At 31.5% G+C, this 16,793-nt stretch overlaps 1 protein-coding gene across 1 annotated transcript; it reads left to right on the forward strand.

The window, feature by feature from the left end:
• Positions 1–12,375: 12,375 nt before the first annotated feature.
• On the forward strand, positions 12,376–15,060 carry LOC115706132 (meiotic nuclear division protein 1 homolog). The gene is made up of 10 exons (XM_030633670.2): positions 12,376–12,515; positions 13,063–13,143; positions 13,305–13,421; positions 13,573–13,611; positions 13,682–13,789; positions 13,889–13,951; positions 14,034–14,085; positions 14,198–14,242; positions 14,379–14,458; positions 14,732–15,060. Exons 1-10 carry the CDS (start codon positions 12,513–12,515, stop codon positions 14,798–14,800), a joined length of 657 nt encoding a protein of 218 aa, XP_030489530.2. The 5' UTR covers positions 12,376–12,512; the 3' UTR covers positions 14,801–15,060.
• Positions 15,061–16,793: the final 1,733 nt, after the last annotated feature.

Here is a 16,793-nt window from a genome sequence, read left to right on the forward strand (position 1 = left end):
ACAGGGTTAAGTGTTTTAAGGATAAAATACATTGTAGGGTGTTACGGTAATTTAATCCCTTTACAGTGTAAATCATCTATATAGAGGATCGTTGATCACATTAGGGTTATAACAATGGATAACTAATGACGTGTCTATATCGTGGAACATATAGAGCGTTCTATATACTGAGAGTGCAATTCTAAGTTCTATGCGTGGATTCAACGAAGAATTAATAAGTCAGTGAATTTAAGATATAAATTCTTGATCTACTTATTGGAAGCTCGGATATATAGACCCATGGTCCCCATACTAGTTGAGACCATACTGCTTGTAAGACTCAGTTAATTGATTTTAATTAATCAATTATAATTCTAAAGTTAGACTATGTCTACTTTATGAATTTTCACTAAGCAAGAGCGAGATTGTAAAGAAAAGAGATTCTAGGTTTATTTATTAATTAAGAGACTTTATATGTCTAATTAATAAATATATTAAATGACAATATTATTTAATAATTAATTTTTAGTTATTAAATAATTAGAATTGGCATTTAAATGGTTGAATTTGAAAATTGGCATTTTTGAGAAAATGAGATGCAGAAATGATGAAACAGCAAAATTGCATAAGTGAGGCCCATTATCCAAGGCCCATGGCCGGCCACACTTATAGGCTTTTATCATTTATTTTTTCATTATTTTAATACCAAATAATTCTAACTTAAACCTAGGTGGTTACCTATAAATAGATAGTGATGGCTCTCATTCACACTAGAACTTCTGTCAGATGAAAACTGAGCCTCTATCTTTTCTCTATAGGCCGAACCTCTTTCCTCTTCTTTTCTTCTCTAAATTTCGAATTCCTTGAGTGAATGAGTGAGTGCCCACACACATCAAGTGGTATCTCAATCATAGTGTGTAAGACTGTGGAAAATCATCGAACAAGAAGGAGAATCAGCATCAAAGGAAGGAGAGAAAGAGATCCAATGCTCTGCTACCGAAAGGAATCAAGGGCTATATATCTGAACGGAAGGAGTCATTATATTCTGCTGCACCCAATGTAAGGTTTCCTAAACTTTATATGTGTTTATTTCATTATTTTAGAATTCATATTAGGATGTTAATGAAACATACTTGTTAGTAAATCTAGATCCTGGTAAAATAATATCCAAAAACTGGTATCAGAGCCATGGTAATGATTTACTTTCATGAAATATGAATTAAAACGATGTTATATGTTGATTTGGATTGTTTCATGTGGTTTATGTGCTTATTTGATGATAGTTTAGAAATCGCAATATATGTTACTGAAATATTTTTTATTTCGATCTGAAATTATTTTTACTGGAAAGTAGACAAAAAATTAATAAATTTAGGCTTTTACAGAACCTAATTTGGATTTTTTATGAATTAGTTATGATTTTTTGAAGTTGAATGAAAATATCTGAAATCGGGTGGCACACACGCGCGCGCACGAAGGGATATCTCGGCATTTCCACGCGGTTTCAGACAGCCTGACCGAGGAAACTCGGACACGGGCTGTCTGAAGACACGTCCCGCCGAGCTCCCTCGGTCAAGTAGGCTGCATGCAGCCTCGTTCCTCGGCCATACCCTTCATTCCGCGCGCGCAGGGGTATGCATTGCATACCCCTGTGCACCAATTTTATTTTCGTCATAACTTTTGATTCAAAAATCATTTTTCATTGAAACAAAAGCCAAATTTTGGTAGAATTTTGTGTAGAATATAAATTTTCAATTAAAAATCTAATTTTCAGAATTAAATTAATTTTTATTAATTTTTTTTAATTAATTAAAATTAGTTTATGATATTAGTAGGCTTTGAATTTTGAAAATTTGATTTCTCACAAAAGGAGCCTTATGGTTAATTTTGAAATTTTAGATTATTTTATTTATTGTAATTATAAGATCAGATATTATTTTAAATTTTAAATGATCTTACTTTGATATTAAAATATTATCTTTTTTAAAATAATCTTGTACTAATTTCAAAATTTGCTAACCATATTAGTTTTTTTTTTCAAATTTGTTATTTTTAAAATATATTTTATTAACTAAAATTATAAGATTAGGAATATGTTAGGTTTAACATTTTATCTTATTAGACATTTTTTTTAATAAAATTATATTTTGGCAAAAATAACATGAAGATTTGAAAAATTGGTTAGTTTAGTTTGAATAGATATTTTAAGTTTTCAAACCATAAATTTTTCAAACTTATTATTTTATTATTATTTTTTAAAATATTCTAACCATATAAAATATCTTATTTTTCAATTAGTTTATTTATGTAATATTTAAATTTATTAAATTATAAGACTCAGAGTATAATAATGGAATATCTAAATTTAAAATTCAAGATATTTTATTATATTATCTTATTAGAAATTTTAAATAAATTTAAATTTTGAATAAACTTGATATTTAAAAAATTGGTTAGATATTTTTTGATTTTTTGTTAGAATTTAAGAAATTTAGGAGTTTGTTGAATTTTGAATTTTTTAAATATTCTCTAACAACCTAAATTTGAATTCTAGTTAATATATTTATTTTAAAATTTAATTTTAAATTTTAAATTTTAAAATTGAGATATTTTAGCTTACTTTCCAGATATTCCAGATCAGTTATTATTGTTTGTATTGTTTGATTATATTATTATGTATTCAAATTTATTGTTTTACAAACCTATTATTTATTTGATCTAAATTGCTATGATTAACTTGTTGACAGATCCAATGATCTGATTTTAATCATAGTCCAATTGTTAATAGATCTTATAAATAATTTGTAACAGGTAAATTTTGCAATTTCTTTCATCTGTGTAAACCTAGTAACATGATAGGGCCCATCCAAATCTTTTGACCTGTGTGAGCCTATATGTTTGCTATTGGGCTTAGATGCATATAGGAAGCCCATTTAAGTTTTACTAAGTAAATGGACTAGGTTGCTAAAATAAATTTTGACATAAGTAAATTTATTTAGGCCCAATTAGATTTGGGCTTATTCAATGAATAACAATTGTTTATTTAAAGGTTAAATTCCTCTCTTTTGGGCCTTGTGTGAGAGTTAGGGGCCAATAGAAGTGGGTACGACATACTGAACCCATCTTCCCCTCACATGAACTACCCCAATTGTGAAGGCTCATTTGCCTTATTTAAATAATTGTATTAGGTTAATTATATTAGTCTAACCTAATTAAAATTGAATTAGCAACATAATTAACTTTTAAAATATATGAAATTTATTTTTTTCATTTAATATTTTAAAGTTAATTTTAGAAAAACACTTAGTAAATGAAATTATTCTAGATAGTTATTTCTAGAACTAGTTATTTTTTCTAATATTTAATTAGGAAAATATCATAGATTGTGAAATTAATTGTTTAATAATTAATTTTGGTACAATCTAAGTTAAGTATATTTTTCCTAGTATTAAATTAGAATTAATAATTAAGTCTTCTCTATACTTAATTATTTATTTCTTGAATTTAATATATTTCATTAAATAGAAAATTTAAATATTTAAGTTGATTTTCATCATGATACTTAAATATTATTATTTTCATGTTATTTAATTAAAATTGAAAATTATTTTAAGTTTTGAAATCTTATTTCATATAATTTAAATTTGAATAATTTTCAAAATATATTTTATTTTATTTTATTAATCTTTTTCCACAATTTCGAAATTGCATTTCTTAAATGCAGAAATTTCGAATTTTATTTGAAAAATAGATTAAAGTTGTAAATTATTTATTTTAATTTTGGACCAACTTAAATCAATGATTTTTTCATTTAATGGTTAATTAAAATAAATAAATTAAAATATATTTAATTAGAAAATGAATTAATTAGTCCATCAAAATCTAGATAGATATTATCTGTTTTTGCTTGAAGTATTTTTCTAGTGTATTTAATTAAATAGAAAATTAATATTTAAGTTGATTTTCATCATCATACTTAAATATTTGAAATTTTTCTTATATATTTAATTAAATACGAAAATTATATTTTTTGTTGTAAATTAATTTTATTAATTAATTTTGGGCCAACATTAAATTAGAATAATTTTTCCAAGATTTATTTTTATTTTATTTTAACAAGCAATTTCGAAAATTGTATTATTAAATACTTCAATTTTTCGAAATGCAATATATATTTATAGAAAATTAAATTTGAGTTGTAAATTAATTTAAATTAATTTTATAACAACTTAAATTGAATATTTTTCTAAATATTTATTGGAAATTATTACTAAGATGGAAATAATTCATGTTATTTTCATATTCATCTAAGTAAAATTTATAAATATTAAATTAAAATTTATATTTAGAATTTTTCATTCTAAATTGGAAATTTTAATTAAATAAATACATATTTAAAATAAATTGATTAAAATAAATATTAGAAGAAAATACACTTTAAATAATGAGCTTTATTATTAGGACATTCGATCTCCATTGTTGGTTTTACATAACTTTTGTTTTAGTGAGTAATCCTCCCTAATGGAGGAACATTCATTAGCAAGTTAGCACCGTTTAATCTCGAAAGATAAGTAGCTTTGTAAGTGTTTTATATGGTATGGATCACCCTAATGGTGGCGACTGTATTTGACTTACAAAATATGAAACAATGGTGGAAGCTCATAAGATAGAATAGCCTTGACTCTCGCCTAAACGGGACAACGCTGGATTCCAATCTTGATCGAATAAAAGGTTGCTAGAATGTTTAACATTTTAGACGAGCTGACAACTCTATTTAATGGATGGTAGCTTTGACTCTCGCCTAAACGGGACACTGATATCAGTTTGCTGAAGACCTTGGAAATTATTTAGGATTGTATGTTTTAGTATTTTCACTTGTCATTCCTACTTACTATATGTTTAATAATTTCTGAATTGTGTATGAATTTATATTGAACCATGTTATTTTCTGTTATTAAATTGTAGTTTAATTTCGAATCTTCATTGTTGGTCTAACTTGGTTTGTTTATCTAATGAGATAAATCCCTAATGGATTTTCACCATTAGATATACATAATAGTGCTTGATCTCGAAAGATAAATATTGTATATGCAACATCTAGCTGTTCATCAATTGATGACACCTTAGACTAGTATTTTTACAATATGAAACAAGAAGATTGTATAAATAAGATTACTTTGACTCTCGCTAATCGAAGCATCGTTGGATTCTTATTGATAAACGAAATTATCCTAATTCCTCTTAACTTATTCATTTGGAATTAGCTCAATAACATATCATTGGATGAATGGTCTATATATCATTTCATTTCATTCTATTTTTTCTCTTCAGAAATTAAATGACGCATATGATTATAATCCCGAAATTCTATTCCACAATGATATAAGTCCTCAATCTTTGAAATCTCCTACTTGTATGGGCAAATCTGACTTAGAGTTTAAATTAATAGTGGTGGTCCAAAAAAGAATTACTCATTATATTTGGTATAAATTTAAGTCTTTGACTTTAATTTTAGATTCCAAACAGAAATTTTCTTATATTTCTAATTTCAGAATACAATACAGTTACACTTTCACAAGTGTTTAATAACCATCTTCTATCAATGGATTCAAACTGTATGGAATATGAGTTTAGTATACTATGACCAGGATACACTTGCACTATTCTAAGAACTCTTTGATGTAACTATACCTAAGTCATCAAAAGACACAACCACATTTTTTATTAATCTATGGCATTTGTATCTTGTTCATAGTGGTTTTGACAAGATCAATCTCTGCAAAGAGTTAATATGCCTATATCCACTGAATGTAATTCATCTCATTCGCAGATGGATGTACATTCAGGGGTGGATATGAGTTTTTCGTTGTATTCTTAAAACGATAACTCTAGATTATACCTTATGCAAAGAAATTTGAAATATTTGAAAAATTTCATAAATTTCTAGGAATGGTTAAAACCATTAAGGTAAGTGGTTAAAGATCTTGCGAACTGATAGGGGTGGAGAAAAAGTTAGTAGATATGCAGTTCAAAGATCATTAATTTGATTTTTGAATTATATCTAAAACCTCCCCAGAAATTTCGATTTGCATATTGATGATTAGTTACTAGTCGTTGCCTAAATCCTTCTATGGTAATACAATTTCAGAATGATGCAATGGTTGTATACTTAATGTAAATCATTACTAGATTCATGGATGACCTAATCGAAATCTTAAGAAAAGCTAGAACTGTTAACCATGGTTTGCATGTTTGTTAGCTATTCTAAGTGATTAGGGGTGGAACATCCCATAGTCAATAGATAACAAAGTGTTTGTTTAAACAAATACTACTTTTCTAAGATAATGACTAAGTCTGAAAATAAAGTAGAAGATAAAGGATATATTTTTCTTGATTCCAAAAGTATTTAATCATCCTATTTGACATATGATGATCCCACTGCCTCTGTTGTCTTGTCACAACCGAAGAGGTCAATACCATTTAGTTTTCTTAGACATAATTCACGGTACCTTGTCGTAGTGGGAGAGTTTCTAGGAACTCACCTTCTTGGAAGACACTAGTGATTAAAATCCATTGTGAGTTTAAACAAGTAATGGATTGTCAAGATAAGAAACTAAGTAGAAAAGCCAATAGAACTATGGTTTAATCCATTCACATGGAGTAACCTAAATTTTTCTATTACAAGGACATAAAAGGAAATTTTTGTTAATAAGTCTATTCAATGGACTTAACAAAACTTCATGTTCCTAGTATTATAGGTTTGAGTTTATCTAAACCTATGGCTTATGGTATACCTCGTAATTACTTACTCTAATGCAAGCAACTTACTTTAGTAAGATGCTGAAGCATTTTCTTTCTAATGGAAATCTATAGTAGCTTCTCGACTTCTAGGCATAGATTTTATTTATCTAAGGAAAAGTCTCAACTATTCCAGAAAAGATAAAGCCATGAAAGAATTTCTTAAATCAACAGTGAGAGGTCTCAGATATGCTTTAGTATGCCTTAGACCAGACACCTGCTCTTGAGTGGGAGTAAAGAGTAGGTATCAGATTAATCCAGGAGAGGAACATTGGAAGACAATCAAGTAAATCTTAAGATTAAGAAGAGGAACTATATGTTAGTCAATAAGAGTGTGTTTAAAACTCTTAGACTACACCACATCAGATTTTAAGACTTGCCTTTGTGTTAGAAAGTCTGCTGATAAGATGGTGATTACTCTGGGGGTGGAATAGTGATTTTGGAGAAGTGTAAAAACCTATCTGAAGTCTCTAGGTCTACCAGAAAGGGACTGAATGTTAAAGTTGCAGGAAAGGTACTTATTCAGTCTAAGGAAAGTTCTATACAATTGTGGCACCGTTCCAACCTGCCTTAACTACTAGGGTTACTTCCTGAATAACCAAGAAGTAGTTGCCAAAGGTATAGAATCCAGTATCCTAAAAGAGTAGACATATAGAGAGGAATTTCACATTATCAATGATTTTGTGATTAAGGGAGAGTAATGGTGGAGAAAAGGTTGTGTTTAATTCAACCTTTCAGATCCTATTACGAGGAGTTTACTACTACTACTACACTTGATTTGTATAACAAGGTGTTGAGATTATTTGAAATGGACATTTTGTTTTATATTAGTGCAAGTGGGAGTTTGTTGGGTTTTATGCCCTAAATAAAACTCATTTCAATATAATCAGATTTACTTATTAATATAGATCATAAATAACATTTAATGTTGCATTGTTCACATGATTTATTTCATGATTATATGTACATAATGTATGAATTCTATTTTAAGTCCAGAACATATCAATTTGTTAATGATTGTAGTGTTGTCAACACAGTGGAATATAATCTTAATTATATGTTCGAAAGTTTATTCCCTGATTTGTCAGAACACTGGATTTAGACTGACATGGTATAATCAGCGATAGGTATTCTTACACCTTGGATAAGTGTTATGTCCTTTCCAGGACATTGGCAAAACTTACCAGTATCGGATGTATGGAGTACACATCGGAAGGGACAGATATTGAACTTTGATTAGATATATTAGAATTTACCGTAATATCTATTCAATTCAATATCACCTGTTGATCCTAGATCAAATGATCTTAATCCTGATATGGTTAGGTTCAATCTCAAGAGTATTATTCGTGTTCTTTGATTTGTTAGTTAAGCCTACTTTTGGGTCAGGGTGATACGTACATTTTGGGAACACGGTAGTGCAATTGAGTGGGAGCGCTAACATAAATGTGGAATCTATAGCTTCTATCTGGCGAATAGAAAACAAAGGATGATTTCCTTCGAGCTTAACCAAGCGAAAATAAATGGTGGAGATCTCATTTCACTTAGCTGAAATATCATTTATACAGGGTTAAGTGTTTTAAGGATTAAATACATTGTAGGGTGTTACGGTAATTTAATCCCTTTACAGTGTAAATCATCTATATAGAGGATCGTTGATCACATTAGGGTTATAACAATGGATAACTAATGACGTGTCTATACCGTGGAACATATAGAGCGTTCTATATACTGAGAGTGCAATTCTAAGTTCTATGCATGGATTCAACGAAGAATTAATAAGTCAGTGAATTTAAGATATAAATTCTTGATCTACTTATTGGAAGCTCGGATATATAGACCCATGGTCCCCATACTAGTTGAGACCATACTGCTTGTAAGACTCAGTTAATTGATTTTAATTAATCAATTATAATTCTAAAGTTAGACTATGTCTACTTTATGAATTTTCACTAAGCAAGGGTGAAATTGTAAAGAAAAGAGATTCTAGGTTTATTTATTAATTAAGAGACTTTATATGTCTAATTAATAAATATATTAAATGACAATATTATTTAATAATTAATTTTTAGTTATTAAATAATTAGAATTGGTATTTAAATGGTTAAATTTGAAAATTGGCATTTTTGAGAAAATGAGATGCAGAAATGATAAAACAGCAAAATTGCATAAGTGAGGTCCATTATCCAAGGCCCATGGCCGGCCACACTTATAGGCTTTTATCATTTATTTTTTTATTATTTTAATGCCAAATAATTCTAACTTAAACCTAGGTGGTTACCTATAAATAGATAGTGATGGCTCTCATTCACACTAGAACTTCTGTCAGATGAAAACTGAGCCTCTATCTTTTCTCTATAGGTCGAACCTCTTCCCTCTTCTTTTCTTCTCTAAATTTCGAATTCCTTGAGTAAATGAGTGAGTGCCCACACACATCAAGTGGTATCTCAATCATAGTGTGTAAGACTGTGGAAAATCATCCAACAAGAAGGAGAATCAGCATCAAAGGAAGGAGAGAAAGAGATCCAGGTTCAGATATTGATAATGCTCTGCTACAGAAAGGAATCAAGGGCTAGATATCTGAACGGAAGGAGTCATTATATTCCGCTGCACCCAATGTAAGATTTCCTAAACATTATATGTGTTTATTTCATTGTTTTAGAATTCATATTAGGATGTTAATGAAACATACTTGTTAGTAAATCTAGATCCTGGTAAAATAATATCCAACACGTTTTACATGTGAAACATTTACATTAGGGAAAAGTATAAAAGACTAACAACATCATTTATTAAATCTGAAAAGGAGGAGTTTGGATTGAAGGGAGCTTGCAATGCATTCACCACCATAAGTGCATCGGTGTCAATTTGCGTGATTGGCAATTGTTGTTGAATAGCCCAATTGAGGCTGTGAAAAAGTACTTTTGCCTCCATTTCATGAGATTTGAAGTTACCGATAATTGGCATTGAAAGCGCAGCCACCACATGTCCATTAACATCTCTTAGAACAGCCTCAACATCAGTAGTTTTAGTGGAGGAGTTGACTGCTGGATCAATGTTGAGTTTGAGGACGCCTGAAGTAGGAGGGGACCACGGAATGGGGGCTGTTGCAGCATGCCGTTGCTGGTGAGGTAACAGCAACAGTAGGATTTTTGTGTTGAGCAGTTCGAAAGTTTTGCAAGAAGACAGCATCATAAATGGAAAGGTCCTTTGCAGCTCTTGATTTGCTACCATGTACCACCTTGTTTCGTTAATTCCAAATAGCCCAAAGTGTACAAAAAAGTTGTTCCATCTCTGATTTGTTATAGATTGATGAGAGGTGTAACAAGTAGTCTCCATTTCACATTGATGTACACGCGTGCCAATCGAACCTCTGATTTTGAGCTCTCCAAACTGCCTTAGCATATTTATAGCTAAAGAGAGCATGTCCCATTGTTTCCCAAGCTTGTTTACAAATAGAGCATGTCGAATCAGTAATTACTTTCCTTCAAACCAGAGAAGTAGCCATAGGAAGAGCATCATGAATGACACGCTAGGCAAAGATCTTAACTTTTTGAGGGATTTGTAGGGACCAAAAAAATTTCCACCATCACAAAGAAGAGCTAGAGTTAGAGCAAAGGTCTTCTTCTTCGAGCTTAGTTGCAAAATGATACCCGCTTTGAACCGTATATATCCCCGAGTTATGATGATCCCAAATAAGTTTCTCATTGGTGTTGAAGTAACTCAAGGGGATAGTGAGGATTTTCTCAACATCAAGTGGACAAAAGTCTTGCTCCAGCATGAGATATTCCACTCTCTTTCTTCCGTAATGTAGTTTGCGACAACACCATGTGAAGATCCATAGTAGCAAGTTGGAAGAAAGGTAGAATGACCTGGGATCCAATGGTACAAACCGCATCTAACCGAGCGTCCTTCTCCTATTTTCCATCTTAACCCTTTGATCAAAAGTTCACGATCCCACCGAATACCTTGCCAAGTTAACGATGGAGAGTGGCCCATACTAGCATCTAGGAAGGAGTTGTGAGGGTAGTATCTGTTCTTGAGTAGTTGCCCGAGGAGTGAGTTTAGGTTCTCAACAAGCCGCCACGCTTGTTTAGCGAGCAAACCATATAATTTTAAATTATATTTGATAAAACTAAATTATAGGATTTTTAAATTATATTTTTATCATAGTTAATGTGGAATGTTAATATTAAAAATATAAAATATTTTTAAGAAAAAGAAAAGATATTTAAATATTATTTATTTTAAATATTTTTTTAAGATATAATAAATAAGTAAATATATTTTTAGTACAAATAAATTTATTACAGTTTTTTAATCAAAACAGTTTTTTCTAAAAGTTAAGTTGCACCAATTTTACTCTTTGTGTAGTAATGCTTGGGAATCCATTGGTCATGCCATGTTTAATTGCACAAAGGCAAAGAAAGTTTGGAGAGAAACTAAGTTCAAAATAGACCATACTCATGCTCATAATATGCACAATGGTGATTATCTCATTCACTTGTCTTCAATTCACTCAAAACATGATTTTGAGTTGATTATATGTACCATGTGGGCTATTTGGCATGAGCGCAACAAGGTAACTCATGGGGGTGTTCCACGATCAAGTCTCACTATTGCCACTTTTGCAAGCACGCACCTGGAGAGATATGCACGAAGTAGAACAAAAAAACGGCCTGAATCTCACTGCACCAGTACAGCTACTGTAACAGCACCAAACCAGCAACAAAATGGACTTGTTCATCCAAGTACGTATCCTACAGATCACAGAGCTGAATCGTCTACTGCTGTACAACATTCTGACCGAAGCTTCAAGGCGTTTCCCTGGACACCACCACCAGTTTTTGGTCTCAAATTAAATGTTGATGTTGCTGTAAACACAGACTTAAAAATTCTGGGATGTGGAGCAATTGTACGTGACCATCACGGTACTGTCATAGCAGCTCTATCCAAGCCAGTCCAAGGATGCTTTCGATCTGATGAAATGGAAGCTAAGTCACTTTTTCATAGTCTCAATTGGGTGTTACAACAACAACTTCCAATTACACATATTGAGACGGATGCATTGCGTGTTTCTTCGGCTATCAATTTAGTTTCCCGGGATCTTTCTAGTTTTACTGACTTAATAGTTGATATTAGTTGTCTTTTGTCCTTTTTCTCAAGAGTAACTGTCTCTCATGTTAAGAGACAAGCTAACCAGGCTGCACATGGTTTAGCTAAGTATGCTCTCGAGGTGGATGAAGATGTCTGTTGGATGGGTGAAATCCCAAATCCTATTTTCTCTGTTGTTGTAAACGATTGCCAGTTATAATAACATTGAAATTTCTCAAAAAAAAAAAGTTGCACCAATTTTAATTTTTAGCCGTAGTTTCTCCATAAATTCTTCAATAAGTTATTTTTGAACTATTTACTAAATACTTTTTTATCATCACTTTTTTAAAAAATAATTTTGAACTTTTTTAAAAATTATGCCAAACAGGTCCTAACACCCCCAAAACGATAGTCGTCTGGCCACATTGAAAATTTGATAGTAGATTAGGGGCACTTTAGTACTTTTAATAAAAAATAGTCCATGGGTAAAAATTTCCCGCCAAAGAAAGAAAACCGTGTCTGGAGTCTGGAGGCTTCTTCGACACTGATCTTAAGAAGTTCTAACCTCTTTCTCCAAATAATAATAAAAAAAAATCACAACTCAAAGCTCTGGGCGGATTTTCAAGTTTGAACTCGTACCAATGGTAAAAAATCCATTTAAATTCTTGTTGAAGCTCTCGATGATTAGTCTTCGTACATTATAATTGCTTAAGAAAAGTTAGTTCAACTATATTTGAATTTAGGTTTTCGTTTTTTTTTGGTATGTCAGTGGATCACTGGATTGTTTCTTGTTTCAACCATGAATATTATAATGGGATATTAATGTTTAGCATTTGCTCATAAATGCATTTTAATTCTGATTCTAATGCTTGGATGTTGTCTGTGTTTGGCTGCTGAGAAAATGTGCGAAAATGAGAGAAACTAAATAGGATTTGGGGCGTGGCTCCCATTTCTCGATCTTTAGTTCTCTGCTCTGTTTTGTTGATGAAAAATGCATGGCTTTGAATCTTAGATGACTTCACCGTAATAATTGTACTCATATTATTCTAGATTCTTGAGATTGTTGATTCAGTGGTATTACACATACTTATATGTTTATAATTTAATTTAAACTATCGACAGATTAATTTCCTGTTTTACTCATTCAGATTTTGTATTCTAATTTTTCTGAATATTTGGTTTTTGATACAGTCAAAGAAAAGAGGTCTTTCGCTGGAAGAGAAGCGTGAGAAAATTCTTCAGATATTTTACGATTCTCAAGACTTCTATCTTGTGAGCATTCCTTTTCATGAGCACGGTGAATTATTCATGAATTTCTAAACAATCTCCTCGATGAAGTATATGAAATGTATTTTAAATGTGTTGAGTTTTCATTTTTTTTTTTGTTTTCATAACAAAGTGGAAAACTTGTCTGATTTTATTGTTGGTGTTAGCTTAAGGAACTTGAGAAACTGGGACCAAAGAAAGGTGTAATAACCCAGTCCGTGAAAGATGTTCTCCAAAGTCTAGTGGACGATGATCTTGTTTCAAAGGACAAGATAGGAACCTCTGTAAGTTTGATGTGTTTGGAAAGTTTTGGATAGTGGACATTTTTTACCTTGAAGTTGTTGTTTGGTAGACTAAAAATGAGATTTCTATGCTGCTTAAGAATGTGATACTATTTTACAACTTGTTTATATTGGGTGTTTCTTTTTTTCCCAGGTTTATTTTTGGAGTCTGCCTAGCTGTGCAGGGAATCAGGTAAATTTGATGACTTATAAATCATGTGACAACTTTATGGTACTTGTACTGATATTGAAATATTGGGCAGCTGAGAAATGTAACTCGGAAACTTGAATCCGATCTTCATAGCAGTAAGAAGCGGTTTGCTGAACTTTCTGAGCAGTGTGAGTCTCTAAAGAAGGGGCGAGAGGCATCTGTGAGCATCCTTGAAGATCCTATCACTGACCAGGGTTTGAACTAGTTTATAAAAATGAACTCGTGGTTATTCTTTGTCTGACATGCTACAATTTTCCAGGATGAAAGAGAGGAGGCTTTACACGAGTTAAAATCCATTCAGCAAAAGCATACCGAGCTGAAGGTTGTTTAATAATTTGACATTCCTTAGTGCAGCCAAGGATTCTGGCTTTGATTTTCTAATTCTATTTTGTTATTATTTCTAGGAGGAAATGGAACAATATGCAGACAATGATCCGGCTGCCTTGGAAGCAATGAGTTCAGACTTTCTTCTGAGTCTTATACTCTAGATAGTGTTTATTGACATTAAGTGCTTGATGCTACAGAGCTTTGGTTTTATGCATAATAATTGTGATTATTACACTGGCAGGGAATGCCATTGAAGTAGCCCATGCAGCAGCTAATAGGTGGACAGGTAATTCATTCATGCATTGTTTCTATTTTACAATTCTTAAGCCCAGTTTTTCTCACTGAAAATATGCTTTATTGAGGAATTCAATATCTAGGCACTCTTTTCGCTTTTTGATGCTTACTGTCTTCTGACTCTGCAGACAACATCTTCACAGTGCGGCAGTGGGTCTCAAACAATTTCCCTCAGGCCAAAGAGGAGCTTGATAACTTGTACAAGGAGGTACATCAGCTAACTTCATATATGTTATGTTCCAAATTTTATAAGGCCTTTATTCTTAAAGCTGTAAAATTTAACTCAAACAATTTCTTGTTGTATGCCAACGCTAAAGCATCCCATTCTTGAGTTTTGGAATCATTAGAGCTAACAGATTTTGATATCTGAATTTGACATGTCCAGATACTAACACACATTGTAACATACTTAGTCATCAAGCTATTCGTCTATATTCCCAAGTTCCATCATTTGTCTTAGATTTTTTGCCTCTAAATGCAGATAGGAATAACCGACGACTTTGACTACTTTGAGTTGTCACCAATGCCAGTCAGCTCTGTGACCGATTAGAGGCTTGAAGGGCAATACAGGTCATGCTTTAGCTGATCAGATGCAACTCTCGTACATATGAAGACTAAGTAATGCCAATTGTGATGCAGTTTTGTTTTTACCAAGAGTTGTTGGCAGCCCCTCACACTTTTAAGACAACCTGTTTGTAATACCTGCTTTGGATTTGCATATATTCGTTTCAGCTGTAGAATAATGCGACATAAAGTGGTAGCTGAATATATTTGATGTTTAAATGAAATCAAAACCAGGTTCACTCCAAATAATTAATTCTTAATTTGATAAATGGGGAGAGTAACATAAACAAATCCATCTTAATATGCCTTTACTTACCAAACCCCACTCAGCATTTCATTTTAGTATCTTTCATTTCACCTATTTAACTCTCAATTTTAACTGCAATGAGTCTATAAATTCAGTTTAGTTACTTATTTTGGTAAAAGGAATACTGCTGGAATCAGCTATTATCAAAATATAGAACTTGACTATTCAAAGCTGCTGAACTGCCATCGTGGAAGCCTGTCTGAGATTTCAAATTTGATCTCTACGTTAAGCCAACGGTCTGTTTCATTTATAACAGAAAATTTTGAAAATGAAAAATAACAATATAAAGTGGTGATATTCCACAACTCAGCAGAACCCAGAGAAGTCAGTAATAATAATAATACAAGCAAAACATATTGGTGGCCTGGCATGTGGGGAAGAAGTATAAGGGAATCCACTATTCATTGGAGGGGGTCCACCAATTCATACACAGCTCGACAATAACTGGAGTTTGAACGTGCAGCCTTTATATATCCTACACGTGGCACAAATCAACGGCGTAGATTCGGGACTCAGACCCCACATTTGTTGCAAGCAATCATAAACACAGAGTGGCCTTGCTCTGTACAAAGATTCTCTCAGGATTGGTCATGGCTTTCTTTCTCTTCTTCCTTTTATAAAAACCCCAATAGAGCTACTGAGATCATTCCTTAAGACGATTATTCTCTTCAAAAAAAATAAATATATATCCATTCCCTTTTTTAGAAAAAAAAATAAAAAATCTATAATGGAGATGTTGAGAGTTCAGTTCTTGGTTATGGCAACTTTAGCACTTGCAATGGCTCTGTTGCTTCCTTCTATTAATGCTCAGAGTTCTGCTGCATCACCAGCTCCTGCTCCTACAAGTGATGGTTTGTTCTCTTTCTCACTCAAGTCTTTTCTTTTTCAAAAAATTCTCTTTTTCTTTTCTTGGTTAGGAAAAGTTCTAATGTGTTTTTGGGGATTTGTATTTTAAATTTCAGGGGTAGCACTGGATCAAGGAATTGCGTACGGATTAATGGTGGTAGCACTCTTGCTCACCTATATCATTCACTGACTTTTCTTCTCATTTTTCTTGAGAGAAAGTTATAAAATTGAGAAGCATTTGTTAAACTAATCTCTATGCTTCACTAACAATCATGATGTTTTACCGTTTATGGATCCTCTGTTAATTCTTTGTATGAGTATTGAGTTATTTTTTAAGATTCATTATTACATAATATCTTACCTTGTCTACTTTATTGCTTATGAATATATTGCATTATCTTGAACGAAGCCAGAAATTTAATTGAATGAGGGCTTGAATAAATATTAAGTCAAAACTAGTAAAAATAATGATAAATGTATCTTTCAAATTTTTATCTTCAACAAAATAAAATAATACTATTGACAAAAATAAAATAAATATTGTCAATGGTATTATTTTATTTTTTAATAAAGTATTATTTTTTTTATTATTTGTATTGGAATGGGCTTGATTAGAATAAGAGTAGGCTAATAAATCATGATTAAGATATTGAGTAAGGGTTTTTGTGAATTGGACTTTAATAAATTGAGCAAAGTGAATTAATATATGTATATATCTACATATAAAAAATTTGATGTATATATTTGAGTGAGGGCTTTAGCCCACACATGGGCTAAAGTCCCTCCGTCCATGCTTCAATATATGAAAACATCGTGCATAGCAGTA

This window comes from Cannabis sativa, chromosome 1, assembly GCF_029168945.1.
Source record: "Cannabis sativa cultivar Pink pepper isolate KNU-18-1 chromosome 1, ASM2916894v1, whole genome shotgun sequence".
Classification (NCBI taxonomy): Eukaryota; Viridiplantae; Streptophyta; class Magnoliopsida; order Rosales; family Cannabaceae; genus Cannabis; species Cannabis sativa.